Raw genomic sequence first — 18,717 nt, forward strand, 5'->3', positions numbered from 1 at the left:
GTACTTGGGTAGTTGCTAAGGTGTTGCTAGGCGGTTGCTAGGGTGTTCTGGGTGGTTGCTAGGCGGTTCTTATGGTAAGCCGGGTGGTTGCTAGGGTTTTGCTAGGCAGTTGCTAAGGTACCCTGGGTGGTCATTATGGTGTTGCTAGGCGGTTGCTAGGGTGTTCTGGGTGGTTGCTAGACGGTTGCTATGGTAACCCGGGTGGTTGTTAGGGTGTTGCTAGGCAGTTTCTAAAGTACCTGGGGTTGTCACTATGGTGTTGCTAGGCGGTTGCTAGGGTGTTCTGGGTGTTTGCTAGGCAGTTGCTATGGTAACCTGAGTGGTTGCTAGGGTGTTGCTAGGCAGTTGCTAAGGTACCTGGGGTGGTCTCTACGGTGTTGCTAGGTGGTTGCTAGGGTGTTCTGGATGGTTGCTAGGCGGTTGCTATGGTAACCCGGGTGGTTGCTAGGGTGTTGCTAGGCAGTTGCTAAGGTACCTGGGGTGGTCACTACGGTGTTGCTAGGCAGTTGCTAGGGTGTTCTGGGTGGTTGCTAGGGTGTTACTAGGTGGTTGGTAGTTGTCACAGATAGTTACTAAGAAGTTTCTATAGAGTTATTAGCATGTTCTTAACCCACTTTAGCACTTAGCTAATCACTATTAGCATGTAGCTATTCACCGCTAGCATGTGTATCATGTTGGAAGTCCAGTTTGCTAGCATGAGTCAAAAGAACCAACCGCCATGTCTCTATGATGCTCTGATGCAGAGATATAGATCTTGCTAAACGGTTGCAAGGGTACTCTGTTTGGTTGCTAGGGAGTGGCTTGGCAGCTACCAATGATGATAGTCCAAAGGCTGCTTGACAATATAAACCAACCCCCATGTCTTTATGATGTTCTGATGCAGAGATATAGATCTTGCAAAACGGTTGCTAGGGTACTCTGTTTGGTTGCTAGGGAGTGGCTTGGAAACTGCCAGTAATGATAAACCAAAGGCTGCTTGCCAGTATGAATGATATAAACCAACCCCCATGCCTCTATGATATTCAGATTTGAAGATATCCCTCTTTGCTTTGGGTTGCTAGGGTGCTCTAAATGGTTTCTAGGGCGTGGCTATGAAGTGTTTAAGGTGATGTGTGATTGGCCGTTTGCTGCCCCGAGTCAAATGAGCCCACCCTCATGTTTCTATGACACTCCTATCGAAAGATATTCCTTTGATCTTTTTCAATGGAAGTCTATGGAACTTGTTGCTATGGTGCTCTATATGGTTGCTAGGGCGTGGCTTGATAGCTTCACAATGATCCTGAGAGACTGATTGGTTGCCTGAGTAAAATGAGCCCACCCCCTTGTCTCTATGACATTGTGATCCAGAGTTATGTTCAATACAAAATCCCTATGTAATTTCCCATAGTAGGAAAAACACAGTACTTCCTGGTTCATGGGCACGGCTTCACCATAGTATGTCTATAGGGCAAATTTGGGCAGCTCTTGCGCCCCAGGGGTACAACTTACACCCCATTTTGAGGTATGGTCTGACAGAGCCTGCCAGCCCCTTCAAACGTAGTAACCCACATGTTTCTATGAAATCCTCGTTAGGAGCTATGACTTGTCAAATATCGTCCCAATGTTAAGTCTATGGGATTTTTCGCCCGATTTTTCGCCCGCCGTACGAACATCGTACACCCGATCGCTTATAAAAGTCATAGCACACCACTCCTCAATGGGCCGGTCGATTTCACACCTCATTCATGGGTCTATGACAAAAACTGCGGGAGGAGTAGCGCGCAGAAAAAAAGTGGAAGAAGAAGAATAATAAGTATGCGGGAGAATAAGAATGGAGCTTTGCTTTTGGCAAGCACCATTAACTAGAATGTACATTTCCTGAAGAAAATGTGAATGGTGCTTGCAGTGGCAAAATCGCCACTCGGTTGCTAGGCGGTTGCTAAGGTACTTGGGGTGGTTGCTAAGGTGTTGCTAGGCGGTTGCTAGGGTGTTCTGGGTGGTTGCTAGACGGTTGCTATGGTAACCTGGGTGGTTGCTAAGGTGTTGCTAGGCAGTTGTTAAGGTACCTGGAGTGGTCACTATGGTGTTGCTAGGCGGTTGCTAGGGTGTTCTGGGCGGTTGCTATGGTAACCTGGGTGGTTGCTGTGGTGTTACTAGGTGGTTGGTACTTGGCACAGATAGTTACTATGGAGTTTCTATAGAGTTCTTAGCATGGTCTCAGCCCACTTTAGCACTTAGCTAATCACTATTAGCATGTAGCTATTAACTGCTAGCATGTGTAGCATGTTGCAAGTACAGTTTGCTAGCATGAGTCAAAAAAGCCAACCCCCATGTCTCTACGATGTTCTGATGCAGAGATATAGGCATCGCTAAATGGATGCTAGGGTACTCTGTTTGGTTGCTAGGGAGTGGCTTGGCAGTTGCCAATGATGATACTCCAAAGGCTGCTTGACAATATAAACCAACCCCCATGTCTTTATGATGTTCTGATGCAGAGATATGGATCTTGAAAAACGGTTGCTAGGGTAATCTGGTTGGTTGCTAGGGAGTGGCCTGGTAGCTACCAATGACGATACTCCAAAGGCTGCTTGACAATATAAACCAAACCCCATGTCTTTACGATGTTCTGATGCAGAGATATAGATCTTGCTAAACGGTTGCTATGGTACTCTGTTTGGTTGCTAGGGAGTGGCTTGGCAGCTGCCAGTAATGATAAACCAAAGGCTGCTTGCCAGTATGAATGCTATAAACCAACCCCCATTCATCTATGATGTTCAGATTTGAAGATATCCCCTCTATGCTTTGGGTTGCTAGGGTGCTCTAAATAGTTGCTAGGGCGTGGCTATGATGTCTTGAAGGTGATTCGTGATTGGCCGTTTGCTGCCCCGAGTCAAATGAGCCCACCCTCATGTTTCTATGACACTCCTATCCAAAGATATTCCTTTGATCTTTTTCAATGGAAGTCTATGGAACTTGTTGCTATGGTGCTCTATATGGTTGCTAGGGTGTGGCTTGATAACTTCACAATGATCCTGAGAGACTGATTGGTTGCCTGAGTAAAATGAGCCCACCCCTGTGTCTCTATGACATTGTGATCCAGAGTTATGTTCAATGCAAAATCCCTATGTAATTTCCCATAGTAGGAAAAACACAGTACTTCCTGGTTCATGGGCACGGCTTCACCATAGTATGTCTATGGGGCAACTTTGGGCAGCTCTTGCGCCCCAGGGGTACAACTTACACACCATTTTGAGGTATGGTCTGAGAGACCCTATCAGGCTCTTCAAACGTGGTAACCCACATGTTTCTATGAAATTCTCGTTAGGAGCTATTACTCGTCAAAGTTTGTCCCAATGCAAAGTCTATGGGATTTTTTTCGCTACTTTTTCGCCCGCCGGACGAACATCGTACACCCGATTGCTTATAAAAGTCATAGCACACCTCTCCTCAATGAGCCGGTCGATTTGACACCTCATTCATGGGTCTGTGACAAAAACTGCGGGAGGAGTAACGCGCCGAAATTTTTTCCAGAAGAAGAAGAAGAAGAAGTATGCAGGAGAATAAGAATGGAGCTTTGCCTTTGGCAAACACCATTAACTAGAATGTACATTTCCTGAAGAAAATGTGAATGGTGCTTGCAGTGGCAAAACTCGGCACTCTTGATTAGCATGATGTTAACATGATGCTAACACCCTTAGCATACTGCTAGGATGTGTTTACCAAGATGCTAATCATGTTAGCATAATGCTAGCAACATGCTAACATGATTAGCATGTTGCTACCATGATGTTAACACCCGTAGCATACTGCTAACATGTTTTTAGCAAGATGCTAACCATGTTAGCATAATGTTAACATGTTAACATGATTAGCATGCTACTATCTTCATGCTAACACATTTTCACTAGTTTGTGTCATGTTTAAACCCTAAGCTAATCACTATTAGCATGTAGCTATTCACTGCTAGCATGTGTATCATGTTGGAAGTCCAGATTGCTAGCATGAGTCAAAAGAGCCAACCGCCATGTCTCTATGATGCTCTGATGCAGAGATATAGGTCTTGCTAAACAGTTGCTAGGGTACTCTGTTTGGTTGCTAGGGAGTGGCTTGGCAGCTGCCAATGATGACACTCCAAAGGCTGCTTGACAATATAAACCAACCCCCATGTCTGTACGATGTTCTGATGCAGAGAAATAGGTCTTGCTAAATGGTTGCTAAGGTACTCTGTTTGGTTGCTAGGGAGTGGCCTGGCAGCTGCCAATGATGATACACCAAAGGATGCTTGCCAGTAGGAATGATATAAACCAACCCCCATGCCTCTATGATATTCAGATTTGAAGATATCCCTCTATGTTTTGGTTTTCTAGGGTGCTCTAAATGGTTGCTAGGGCGTGGATATGAAGTCTTTAAGGTGATTTGTGAAAGTCTGAGTTGACAAAGAAAGTTGATGATAAGCATCATGGTACCAACAAAGCTGGATTGGAGTTGTTTGGTTTTGTCAACTCGAAACTAATCCTATAACCCTCTGTTTGTTCAACTACCATCATGGTACAGGCCCCAGGTTTCAGTTGGTCAATGGCGCAGTCTATTTCAGTTGCCTCAAAATAGTAATGCACCAACAATGCACCTGAACACACCTCGTTTTCAGACCAGCCCGCCCATGGGCGCACTAATAGGTGCAAATGCATTTGCTATTTAAACAATGTGGCACAGGACGTGAAAATGATGTGAAAATGATAACTGCGTCGAGATGAAACTAGCAAAAAACACTTGTGTCGCACCTGGCGTCGCATTGGGTGTATAATTGGGCCCATAAACTAAAAAAATTCGAACAAAAAGTCAGAATTGCGTGATAGAATTTTGCAGTTGCAAGTTATAGTCAGAATTGCATGTTATAAAGTCAGAATTGCAAGTTTATATTTCAAAATTTTGAGAAAAGTCAGAATTGAGAGATATAAACTCTCAATTGCAACAAAAAATAAGTCAATTGCAAGAAAAAAAGTCAGAATAAAAGTCAGAACATGAAAAAAATGTTTTCATTCATTAGTCACACCCATCTGAAACACAGTATCTCTCGCTCACCCTCAATGTACTTGTAGAGTCTCTGTGGTGACAGCAGAGGGAAGCGCACAGGTTCCAAAACTTCCACCACATGCTTCTTCCTGTGGGGCACGTTGTGGTGCAGCCAGTCCATAGCAGCCGTGAACACTTGATACTCATCTTCGATCCTGAGCTCCTCACTGCGGAGCAACTTCACCAGCTGATCTTTAGACAAGCTTGAGAACTCTTCTGAGGAGCGAACCTGACACCAGACACATGACTGAACATGATTTGAAGGTTTTGATTGGTTCTCAAAACCACAGAATACTGACAGTAATGGAGGCTGAGTATTTGGTGCTATAAAAAAAATCACTGTAGAACAACAGTGGGCAGTACTGACAATAGTAAGTCATTTAACTGGGTGACTTTCTATACTTATTACAGGTTCAGCCTTCCTGAATGTTAAAAGCAAAGAAGAAAACAATGCAGAGAATATTTGAAACAGAAAACTTGAGTCAATAAACCCACCTCTAGAAAGTGGACGTGGATGTAGTCTTCAGTGAACTTTAACAGCTCCATATAGGCGATCTGCTCCAAAAAGCGATAAATCCCGACACAGTTGGATGGGTCCATATGACCCCGGAGAAATTCTCCACATATATCCACCACCTCACTCAACTGCAGCATGTCTGCAGCCACCATCAGCTCTTGCACAGTGTCCACTGTCACATCAATAGACCCTATCAGGAGCAAAAGAAGTGCTTCTTGTAATATGTTTAGCATTCATGTAGACAACAGAGGATGAAACAATTTGTTTTTTTTTGTTTTTTTTGTCTTTCAAATTGAGCTTTTACATTACACTTTTACACACTATTTAACAGAAAAGTTTTTATCCAAAGAAACTTATGTTTTTTAAAGGTCCAGTCCACCTGGACACAATAGACCTAAAACTTATGTAATATTTTAAAATGTATTTTTTAATAAAAACTCTAAAACTGATCAACTTTTCAATGATTAAAACTAGCACAGTCTAATAAACAGAGATAGGAGACATAATGAAGCATACAATGGTGAATCTTTGGCTGATAATAAAAACTTAAGTTTAATATCTTAAGTTTAAGCCTTGGAATGTCCACTGGGTGTAGTGGATCTGGAGCAGTGGGGTGATTACAAAATGCTTTTAGTGCAGACTGAAATCCACTCTGCTCATATATAGTACTCTGCCTGCTAGATCAGTGTGATAAGTTACCGAATTAAAGTTTGAATATCAAAGTTATAACATTTGCACTTGTTTAATGCTCATAAAAGTTCTATTCACATGGCTTTTAACACTATTTTCACTCGCCGACAGTTTTGTGGAAATCGCTGACAAATGCCTGAAATCTAAGGCAAATTTATTCACATAAGTGACAATTGCATAGTGTGCATTATCAAAGACGCAACTTGAGAGAAGCACTGATGTGTCACTGATGCTCGTGAGATATTTAGCATGCTAAATATTTAGACCTGTCTGTGAATTGTGTAATGCAGTGGTTCTCAACATTTTTTGGGCCAGCGCCCCCTATCCAGTATCCAGGTCCTTTACCCCCCCCCAACCCCCAACACACACACACACAACACACACTCACACAAGGGATAAATGTCTTTATTGAAAGTATGCTGATTATTATTCTGTATTAATAATAACAAAATGTATAATTCACATCTGTGTTTTCTTCTTATTATTAATGGTGCTTGCCAAAGGCAAACTCCATTCTTATTATTGCTCATACTTATTATTAGTGGTGCTTGCCAAAGGCAAAGCATCACTATTATTATTCTAAATACTTATTATTATTAATGGTGCTTGCCAAAGGCAAAGCTCCATTCTTATTCTTCCGCATACTTATTATTAATGGTGCTTGCCAAAGGCAAAGCTCCATTCTTATTCTTCTGCATACTTATTATTAATGGTGCTTGCCAAAGGCAAAGCTCCATTCTTATTCTTCCGCATACTTATTATTAATGGTGCTTGCCAAAGGCAAAGCTCCATTCTTATTCTCCTGCATACTTATTATTATTATTATTATTAATGGTGCTTGCCAAAGGCAAAGCTCCATTCTTATTCTCCTGCATACTTATTATTATAATTAATGGTGCTTGCCAAAGGCAAAGCTCCATTCTTATTCTCCTGCATACTTATTATTATAATTAATGGTGCTTGCCAAAGGCAAAGCTCCATTCTTATTCTTCCGCATACTTATTATTATTATTAATGGTGCTTGCCAAAGGCAAAGCTCCATTCTTATTCTTCTGCATACTTATTATTAATGGTGCTTGCCAAAGGCAAAGCTCCATTCTTATTCTTCCGCATACTTATTATTAATGGTGCTTGCCAAAGGCAAAGCTCCATTCTTATTCTCCTGCATACTTATTATTATTATTATTATTAATGGTGCTTGCCAAAGGCAAAGCTCCATTCTTATTCTCCTGCATACTTATTATTATAATTAATGGTGCTTGCCAAAGGCAAAGCTCCATTCTTATTCTCCTGCATACTTATTATTATAATTAATGGTGCTTGCCAAAGGCAAAGCTCCATTCTTATTCTTCCGCATACTTATTATTATTAATGGTGCTTGCCAAAGGCAAAGCTCCATTCTTATTCTTCCGCATACTTATTATTATTAATGGTGCTTGCCAAAGGCAAAGCTCCATTCTTATTCTTCCGCATACTTATTATTATTTTTAATGGTGCTTGCCAAAGGCAAAGCTCCATTCTTATTCTCCTGCATACTTATTATTATTTTTAATGGTGCTTGCCAAAGGCAAAGCTCCATTCTTATTCTCCTGCATACTTATTATTAATGGTGCTTGCCAAAGGCAAAGCTCCATTCTTATTCTTCCGCATACTTATTATTAATGGTGCTTGCCAAAGGCAAAGCTCCATTCTTATTCTTCTGCATACTTATTATTATTAATGGTGCTTGCCAAAGGCAAAGCTCCATTCTTATTCTTCTGCATACTTATTCTTCTTCTTCTTCTTCTTCTTCTGGACACAATTTCTGCGCGATACTCCTCCCGCAGTTTTTGTCATAGACCCATGAATGAGGTGTCAAATCGACCGGCCCATTGAGGAGTGGTGTGCTATGACTTTTATAAGCGATCGGGTGTATGATGTTCGTACGGCGGGCGAAAAATCGGGCGAAAAATCCCATAGACTTAACATTGGGACGATATTTGACAAGTCATAGCTCCTAACGAGGATTTCATAGAAACATGTGGGTTACTACGTTTTAAGGGGCTGACAGGCTCTGTCAGACCATATCTCAAAATGGGGTGTAAGTTGTACCCCTGGGGCGCAAAAGCTGCCCAAAGTTTCCCCATAGACATACTATGGTGAAGCCGTGCCCATGAACCAGGAAGTACTGTGTTTTTCCTACTATGGGAAATTACATAGGGATTTTGTATTGAACATAACTCTGGATTACAATGTCATAGAGACAAGGGGGTGGGCTCATTTTACTCAGGCAACCAATCAGTCTCTCAGGATCATCAAACTATCAAGCCATACCCTAGCAACCATATAGAGCACCTTAGTAACAAGCTTCATAGACTTCTATTGAAAAAGATCAAATTAATATCTTTGGATAGGAGTGTCGTACAAACAAGAGGGTGGGCTCATTTGACTCGAGGCAGCAAACCGCCAATCACAAATCACCTTAAAGACATCTTAGCCACGCCTTAGCAACCATTTAGAGCACCCTAGCAACCCAAAGCATAGGCAGATATCTTCAAATCTGAATATCATAGAGACATGGGGGTTGGTTTATATCATTCATACTGGCAAGCAGCCTTTGGTTTATCATTACTGGCAGTTGCCAAGCTACTCCCTAGCAACCAAACAGAGTACCCTAGCAACCGTTTTGCAAGATCTATATCTCTGCATCAAAACATCATACAGACATGGGGGTTGGCTTATATTGGCCAGCAGCCATTGGAGTATCATCATTGGTAGCTGCCAAGCCACTCCCTAGCAACCAAACAGAGTACCCTAGCAACGATTTAGCAAGATCTATATCTCTGCATCAGAACATCGTAAAGACATGGGTGTTGGTTTATATTGTCAAGCAGCCTTTGGAGTATCATCATTGGTAGCTGCCAAGCCACTCCCTAGCAACCAAACAGAGTACCCTAGCAACGATTTAGCAAGATCTATATCTCTGCATCAGAGCATCATAGAGACATGGCGGTTGGCTCTTTTGACTCATGCTAGCAAACTGGACTTCCAACATGCTACACATGCTAGCAGTGAATAGCTACATGCTAATAGTGATTAGCTTAGTGTTTAAACATGACACAAACTAGTAAAAATGTGTTAGCATCATGCTGGTAGCATGCTAATTGTGTTAGCATCATGGTATTAGCATGCTAATCATGTTAGCATCATGCTAGCAAACATGCTAATCATGTTAGCATCTTGTTAAAAACATGCTAGCAACATGGTAATCATGCTAGCATCATGCTAGCATTATGCTAATCATGTTAGCATGTTGCTAGCATAATGCTAACATGATTAGCATCTTGTTAAAATCATGCTAGCAACATGGTAATCATGCTAGCATCATGCTAGCATTATGCTAATCATGTTAGCATGTTGCTAGCATTATGCTAACATGATTAGCATCTTGTTAAAATAATGCTAGCAACATGGTAATCATGCTAGCAGCATTATGCTAATCATGTTAGCATGTTGCTAACATTATGCTAACATGATGAGCACCTTGTTTAAAACATGTTAGCAGCATGCTAAGGGTGTTAGCATAATGCTAACAACATGCTAATCATGTTAGCATGTTGCTAGCATTATGCTAACATGATTAGCATCTTGTTAAAAACATCCTAGCAGGATGCTACGGGTGTTAGCATCATGCTAGTAACATGCTAATCATGTAAGCATGTTGCTCGCATTATGCTAACATGATTAGCATCTTTTGCTGAAAACATCCTAGCAGTATGCTAATGGTGTTAGCATCATGCTAGCATCATGCTAATCAAGAGTGCCGAATTTTTCCACTGCAAGCACCATTCACATTTTCTTCAGGAAATGTACATTCTAGTATTGTAATTACTATTCACCTGAACAAAACTTTGGCGCGTAACTCGTCCCGCACAGTTTGTCGTAGACCCACGAATGAGCTGTCAAATCGACCGGCTTATTGAGGAGAGGTGTGCTATGACTTTTCTAAGCGATCAGGTGTACGATGTTCGCACAGTGTACGAAAAAAACGTCTGAAAAAACTCCCATAGACTTAACATTGGGTCAAAATCTGTGAGATCATATCTTTGGATCAGAAGGTCATAGAGACTTGGGGCTGGGCTCTTTTGATTCGGCCAGCCAATAATTAGTGACACAGCAACTTCATAGCCACACCCTAGAAACCAATTACAGCACCCTAGCAACCGGTGCCGAATTTTGCCACTGCAAGCACCATTCACATTTTCTTCAGGAAATGTACATTCTAGTTAATGGTGCTTGCCAAAGGCAAAGCTCCATTCTTATTATTGCTCATACTTATTATTATAATTATTTTTCTGGACAAAAGTTTGGCGCGCTACTCCTCCCACAGTTTTTGTCCTAGACCAATGAATCAGGTGTCAAATCGACCGGCTTATTGAGGAGACCTGTGCTATGACTTTTATAAGCGATCGGGTGTACGATGTTCGTCCAGCGGGCGAAAAAGTAGCGAAAAAAATCCCATAGACTTTGCATTGCGACAAATTTTGACGAGTTATTGCTCCGAGCGAGAATTTCGTAGAAACATGTGGGTTACCACGTTTGAAGAGGCTGGCAAGCTCTGTCAGACCATACCTCAAAATTGGGTGTAAGTTGTACCCCTGGGGCGCAAGAGCTGCCCAAAGTTGCCCCATAGACATACTATGGTGAAGCCGTGCCCATGAACCAGGAAGTACTGTGTTTTTCCTACTATGGGAAATTACATAGGGATTTTGTATTGAACATAACTCTGGATCACAATGTCTTAGAGACAAGGGGTGGGCTCATTTTACTCAGGCAACCAATCAGTCTCTCAGGATCATTGTGAAGCTATCAAGCCACGCCCTAGCAACCATATAGAGCACCATAGCAACAAGTTCCATAGACTTCCATTGAAAAAGATCAAATGAATATCTTTGGATAGGAGTGTCATAGAAACATGAGGGTGGGCTCATTTGACTCGGGGCAGCAAACGGCCAATCACGAATCACCTTCAACACTTCATAGCCACGCCCTAGCAACCATTTAGAGCACCCTAGCAACCCAAAGCATAGAGGGATATCTTCAAATCTGAATATCATACAGGCATGGGGGTTGGTTTATATCATTCATACTGGCAAGCAGCCTTTGGTTTATCATTACTGGCAGCTGCCAAGCCACTCCCTAGCAACCAAACAGAGTACCCTAGCAACCGTTTAGCAAGATCTATATCTCTGCATCAGAACATCATAAAGACATGGGGGTTGGTTTATATTGTCAAGCAGCTTTTGGAATATCATCATTGGTAGCTGCTAAGCCACTCCCTAGCAACCAAACAGAGTACCCTAGCAACCGTTTAACAAGATCTATATCTCTGCATCAGAGCATCATAGAGACATGGCGGTTGGATCTTTTGACTCATGCTAGCAAACTGGACTTCCAACATGCTTCACATGCTAGCAGTGAATAGCTACATGCTAATAGTGATTAGCTTAGGGTTTAAACATGACACAAACTAGTAAAAATGTGTTAGCATCATGCTGGTAACATGCTAATTGTGTTAGCATCATGCTAGTAGCATGCTAAGCATGTTAGCATTATTCTAGCAAACATGCTAATCATGTTAGCATCTTGTTAAAAACATGCTAGCAACATGGTAATCATGCTAGCTTTATGCTAATCATGTTAGCATGTTGCTAGCATTATGCTAACATGATTAGCATCTTGTTAAAATCATGCTATCAACATGGTAATCATGCTAGCATTATGCTAATCATGTTAGCATGTTGCTAGCATAATGCTAACATGATTAGCATCTTGTTAAAATAATGCTAGCAACATGGTAATCATGCTAGCATCATGTTAGCATTATGCTAATCATGTTAGCATTTTGTTTAAAACATGTTAGCAGCATGCTAAGGGTGTTAGCATCATGCTAGCAACATGCTAATCATGTTAGCATCTTGTTAAAAACATACTAGCAGGACGGTAATTATGTTAGCATAGTTTTGCCACTGCAAGCACCATTCACATTTTCTTCAGGAAATGTACATTCTAGTTAATGGTGCTTGCCAAAGGCAAAGCTCCATTCTTATTCTCCTGCATACTTATTATTATTATTCTGCTTCTTCTTCTTCTTCTTCTGGACAAAATTTCTGCGCGCTACTCCTCCCGCAGCTTTTGTCGTAGACCCATGAATGAGGTGTCAAATCGACCGGCTTATTGAGGAGAGGTGTGCTATGACTTTTATAAGCGATCGGGTGTACGATGTTCGTCCAGTGGGCGAAAAATCGGGCGAAAAATCCCATAGACTTAACATTGTGATGATATTTGACGAGTCATAGCTCCTAATGAGGATTTCATAGAAACATGTGGGTTACTACGTTTGAAGGGGCTGACAGGCTCTGTCAGACCATATCTCAAAATGGGGTGTAAGTTGTACCCCTGGGGCGCAAGAGCTGCCCAAAGTTGCCCCATAGACATACTATGGTGAAGCCGTGCCCATGAACCAGGAAGTACTGTGTTTTTCCTACTATGGGAAATTACATAGGGATTTTGTATTGAACATAACTCTGGATTACAATGTCATAGAGACAAGGGGGTGGGCTCATTTTACTCAAACAACCAATCAGTCTCTCAGGATCATTGTGAAACTATCAAGCCACGCCCTAGCAAGCATATAGAGCACCTTAGTAACAAGCTCCATAGACTTCCATTGAAAAAGATCAAATGAATATCTTTGGATAGGAGTGTCATACAAACATGAGGGTGGGCTCATTTGACTCGAGGCAGCAAACCGCCAATCACAAATCACCTTAAAGACATCATAGCCACGCCTTAGCAACCATTTAGAGCACCCTAGCAACCCAAAGCATAGGCAGATATCTTCAAATCTGAATATCATAAAGGCATGGGGGTTGGTTTATATCATTCATACTGGCAAGCAGCCTTTGGTTTATCATTACTGGCAGCTGCCAAGCCACTCCCTAGCAACCAAACAGAGTACCCTAGCAACCGTTTTGCAAGATCTATATCTCTGCATCAGAACATCGTAAAGACATGGGTGTTGGTTTATATTGTCAAGCAGCCTTTGGAGTATCATCATTGGTAGCTGCCAAGCCACTCCCTAGCAACCAAACAGAGTACCCTAGCAACGATTTAGCAAGATCTATATCTCTGCATCAGAGCATCATAGAGACATGGCGGTTGGCTCTTTTGACTCATGCTAGCAAACTGGACTTCCAACATGCTACACATGCTAGCAGTGAATAGCTACATGCTAATAGTGATTAGCTTAGTGTTTAAACATGACACAAACTAGTAAAAATGTGTTAGCATCATGCTGGTAGCATGCTAATTGTGTTAGCATCATGGTAGTAGCATGCTAATCATGTTAGCATCATGCTTAGCAAACATGCTAATCATGTTAGCATCTTGTTAAAAACATGCTAAGCAACATGGTAATCATGCTAGCATCATGCTAGCATTATGCTAATCATGTTAGCATGTTGCTTGCATAATGCTAACATGATTAGCATCTTGTTAAAATCATGCTTAGCAACATGGTAATCATGTTAGCATCAAGCTAGCATAATGCAAATCAGGTTCGCATGGTGCTAGCGGACTGCTAACATGATGCCCATCTAGTTAAAATCATGCTTAGCAACATGGTAATCATGCTTTAGCATAATCTTTAACATTATGCTAATCATGTTAGCATGTTCCTAGCATTATGCTAACATGATTAGCACCTTGTTTAAAACATGTTAGCAGCATGCTAAGGGTGTTAAGATCATGCTAACAACATGCTAATCATGTTAGCATGTTGCTAGCATTATGCTAACATGATTAGCATCTTGTTAAAAACATCCTAGCAGGATGCTACGGGTGTTAGCATCATGCTAGTAACATGCTAATCATGTAAGCATGTTGCTCGCATTATGCTAACATGATTAGCATCTTGCTGAAAACATCAATGCAGTATGCTAATGGTGTTAGCATCATGCTAGCATCATGCTAATCAAGAGTGCCGAATTTTGCCACTGCAAGCACCATTCACATTTTCTTCAGGAAATGTACATTCTAGTATTGTAATTACTATTCACCTGAACAAAACTTTGGCGCGTAACTCGTCCCACACCGTTTGTCGTAGACCCATGAATGAGGTGTCAAATCGACCAGCTTATTGAGGAGAGGTGTGCTATGACTTTTCTAAGCGATCGGGTGTACGATGTTCGCACAGCGTACGAAAAAACGGCTGAAAAAACTCCCATAGACTTAACATGGGGACCAAATCTGTGAGATCATATCTTTGGTTTAAAAGGTCATAGAGACTTAGGGCTGGGCTCTTTTGACTCGGCCTATCAAGCAGCTAATAAGTCGTTCATAGCCACGCCCTAGCAACCAATTACAGCCCCCTAGCAACCGGGTACCGAATTTTGCCACTGCAAGCACCATTCACATTTTCTTCAGGAAATGTACATTCTAGTATTGTAATTACTATTCACCTGAACAAAACTTTGGCGCGTAACTCGTCCCGCACCTTTTGTCGTAGACCCAAAAATGAGGTGTCAAATCGACCGGCTTATTGAGGAGAAGTGTGCTATGACTTTTCTAAGCGATCGGGTGTACGATGTTCAGACAGTGTACGAAAAAATGGCTGAAAATACTCCCATAGACTTAACATTGGGACAAAATCTAAGATATCATATCTTTGGATCAGAAGATTTTAGAGACTTGGGGCTGGGCTCTTTTTACTCGACCTATCAAGCAGCCAATAAGTAGTTCATAGCCACACCCTAGCAACCAATTACAGCACCCTAGCAACCGGTGCCGAATTTTGCATTGGGGTCCAAATCTGTGAGATCATATCTTTGGATCAGAAGTTCGTAGAGACTTGGGGCTGGGCTCTTTTGATTCGGCCTATCAAGCAACCAATAACTAGTGACTTTATAGCCATGCCCTAGTAACCGATTACAGCACCCTAGCAACCGGGTTCCGAATTTTGCCACTGCAAGCACCATTCACATTTTCTTCAGGAAATGTACATTCTAGTTAATGGTGCTTGCCAAAGGCAAAGCTCCATTCTTAATCTTCTGCATACTTATTATTCTTCTTCTTCTTCTTCTTCTGGCCAAAATATCGGCACGTAACTAGTCCCGCAGTTTTTGTCCTAGACCCACGAATGAGGTGTCAAATCGACCGGCTCATTGAGGACAGGTGTGCTATGACTTTTATAAGCGATCGGGTGTACGATGTTCGTCCGGCGGGCGAAAAAGTAGCGAAAAAAATCCCATAGACTTAACATTGGAACGAACTTTGACAAGTCATAACTCTGGATAACAATGTCATAGAGACAAAGGGGTGGTCTCATTTTACTCAGGCAACCAATCAGTCTCTCAGGAAAACTTTGAAGATATCAAGCCACGCCCTAGCAACCATATAGAGCACCTTAGTAACAAGCTTCATAGACTTCCATTGAAAAAGATCAAATGAATATCTTTGGATAGAAGTGTCGTACAAACAAGAGGGTGGGCTCATTTGACTCGAGGCAGCAAACCGCCAATCACAAATCACCTTAAAGACATCATAGCCACGCCTTAGCAACCATTTAGAGCACCCTAGCAACCCAAAGCATAGGCAGATATCTTCAAATCTGAATATCATAGAGGCATGGGGGTTGGTTTATATCATTCATACTGGCAAGCAGCCTTTGGAGTATCATCATTGGTAGCTGCCAAGCCACTCCCTAGCAACCAAACAGAGTACCCTAGCAACCATTATTCAACATCTATATTTTTGCATCAGAACATCGTAAAGACATGGGTGTTGGTTTATATTGTCAAGCAGCCTTTGGAGTATCATCATTGGTAGCTGCCAAGCCACTCCTTAGCAACCAAACAGAGTACCCTAGCAACCGTTTAGCAATATCTATATCTCTGCATCAGAGCATCATAGAGACATGGCGGTTGGCTCTTTTGACTCATGCTAGCAAACTGGACTTCCAACATGCTACACATGCTAGCGGTGAATAGCTACATGCTAATAGTGATTAGCTAAGTGCTAAAGTGGGCTGAGAACATGATAAGAACTCTATAGAAACTCCATTGTAACTATCTGTGCCAACTACCAACCACCTAGTAATACCATAGCAACCACCCTGGTTACCATAGCAACCGCCCAGAACACCCTAGCAACCGCCTAGCAACACAGTAGTGACCACTCCAGGTACCTTAACAACTGCCTAGCAACACCTTAGCAACCACCCAGGTTACCATAGCAACCGCCTAGCAACCGCCCAGAACACCCTAGCAACCGCCTAGCAACACCTTAGCAACCACCCCAAGTACCTCAGCAACTTCCTAGCAACACCCTAGCAACTACCCTGGTTATCACAGCAACCGCCTACCAACCGCCTAGAACACCTTAGCAACCGCCTAGCAACACCTTAGCAACCACTCCAAGTACCTTAGCAACTGCCTAGCAACACCTTAGCAACCACCCAGGTTACCATAGCAACCGCCTAGCAACCACCAATAACACCCTAGCAACCGCCTAGCAACACCGTAGTGACCACCCCAGGTGCCTTAGAAACTGCCTACCAACACCCTAGCAACCACCCAGGTTACCATAGCAACCGCTTAGCAACCACCCAGAACACCTTGGCAACCGCCTAGAAACACCTTAGCAACCACTCCAAGTACCTTAGCAACTGCCTAGCAACACCCTAGCAACCACTCAGGTTACCAAAGCAACCGCATAGCAACCGGGTACAGAATTTTGCTACTGCAAGCACCATTCACATTTTCTTCAGGAAATGTACATTCTAGTATTGTAATTACTATTCACCTAGACAAAACTTTGGCGTGTAACTCGTCCTGCACCGTTTGTCGTAGACCCACGAATGAGGTGTCAAATCGACCGGCTTATTGCGGAGAGGTGTGCTATGACTTTTCTAAGCGATCAGGTGTACGATGTTCGCACAGTGTACGAAAAAAAACGTCTGAAAAAACTCCCATAGACTTAACATTGGGTCAAAATCTGTGAGATCATATCTTTGGATCAGAAGGTCATAGAGACTTGGGGCTGGGCTCTTTTGATTCGGCCAGCCAATAATTAGTGACACAGCAACTTCATAGCCACACCCTAGCAACCAATTACAGCACCCTAGCAACCGGTGCCGAATTTTGCCACTGCAAGCACCATTCACATTTTCTTCAGGAAATGTACATTTTAGTTATTAATGGTGCTTGCCAAAGGCAAAGCTCCATTCTTATTCTCCTGCATACTTATTAATGGTGCTTGCCAAAGGCAAAGCTTCATTCTTATTCTCCTGCATACTTATTATTATAATTATTATTATTCTTCCACTTTTTCGTCTGCGCGCTACTCCTCCCGCAGCTTTTGTCCTAGACCCATGAATGAGGTGTCAAATCGACCGGCCCATTGAGGAGTGGTGTGCTATGACTTTTATAAGCGATCGGGTGTACGATGTTCGTCCGGCAGGCGAAAAAGTAGCCGAAAAATCCCATAGACTTAACATTGCGACGAACTTTGACGAGTCATAGATCCTAACGAGAATTTCGTAGAAACATGTGGGTTACCACGTTTGAAGAGGCTGACAGGCTCTCTCAGACAATACCTCAAAATGGGGTGTAAGTTGTACCCCTGGGGCGCAAGAGCTGCCCAAAGTTGCCCCATAGACATACTATGGTGAAGCCGTGCCCATGAACCAGGAAGTACTGTGTTTTTCCTACTATAGGAAATTACATAGGGATTTTGTATTGAACATAACTCTGGATCACAATGACATAGAGACAAGGGGGCGGGCTCATTTTACTCAGGCAACCAATCAGTCTCTCAGGATCATTGTGAAGCTATCAAGCCACGCCCTAGCAATGATAGAGAGCACCATAGCAACAAGCTCCATAGACTTCCATTGAAAAATATCAAAGGAATATCTTTGGATAGAAGTGTCATAGAAGCATGAGGGTGGGCTCATTTGACTCGAGGCAGCAAACCGCCAATCACAAATAACCTTAAAGACATCATAGCCACGCCTTAGCAACCATTCAGAGCACCCTAGCAACCCAAAGCAAAGAGGGATATCTTCAAATCTGAATATCATAGAGCCACTCACTGCCAAGCCACTCCCTAGCAACCAAACAGAGTACCCTAGCAACCTTTTTGCAAGATCTATATCTCTGCATCAGAGCATCATAGAGACATGGCGGTTGGCTCTTTTGACTCATGCTAGCAAACTGGACTTCCAACATGCTACACATGCTATTAGTGAATAGCTACATGCTAATAGTGATTAGCTTAGGGTTTAAACATGACACAAACTAGTAAAAATGTGTTAGCATAATGCTGGTAACATGCTAATTGTGTTAGCATCATGCTAGTAGCATGCTAATCATGTTAGCATCATGCTAACAAACATGCTACTTATGTTAGCATTTTGT

The 18,717-nt window shown here is 42.3% G+C and overlaps 1 protein-coding gene across 2 annotated transcripts in view; it reads right to left on the bottom strand.

Annotated features, from left to right (window-relative positions):
• The window catches only part of ipp (intracisternal A particle-promoted polypeptide), a 161,069-nt gene that overhangs the window by 18,874 nt on the left and 123,478 nt on the right, over nucleotides 1–18,717 (bottom strand). For both annotated transcript variants that reach the window (XM_067364131.1, XM_067364130.1), the window contains 2 exons: nucleotides 5,548–5,759; nucleotides 5,062–5,281 (listed from right to left, as the gene is read on the bottom strand). In XM_067364131.1, the coding sequence (XP_067220232.1) occupies nucleotides 5,062–5,281; nucleotides 5,548–5,759 (432 nt within the window). The remainder of the gene's footprint in view (nucleotides 1–5,061; nucleotides 5,282–5,547; nucleotides 5,760–18,717) is intronic.

This window comes from Chanodichthys erythropterus, chromosome 16, assembly GCF_024489055.1.
Source record: "Chanodichthys erythropterus isolate Z2021 chromosome 16, ASM2448905v1, whole genome shotgun sequence".
NCBI lineage: Eukaryota > Metazoa > Chordata > Actinopteri > Cypriniformes > Xenocyprididae > Chanodichthys > Chanodichthys erythropterus.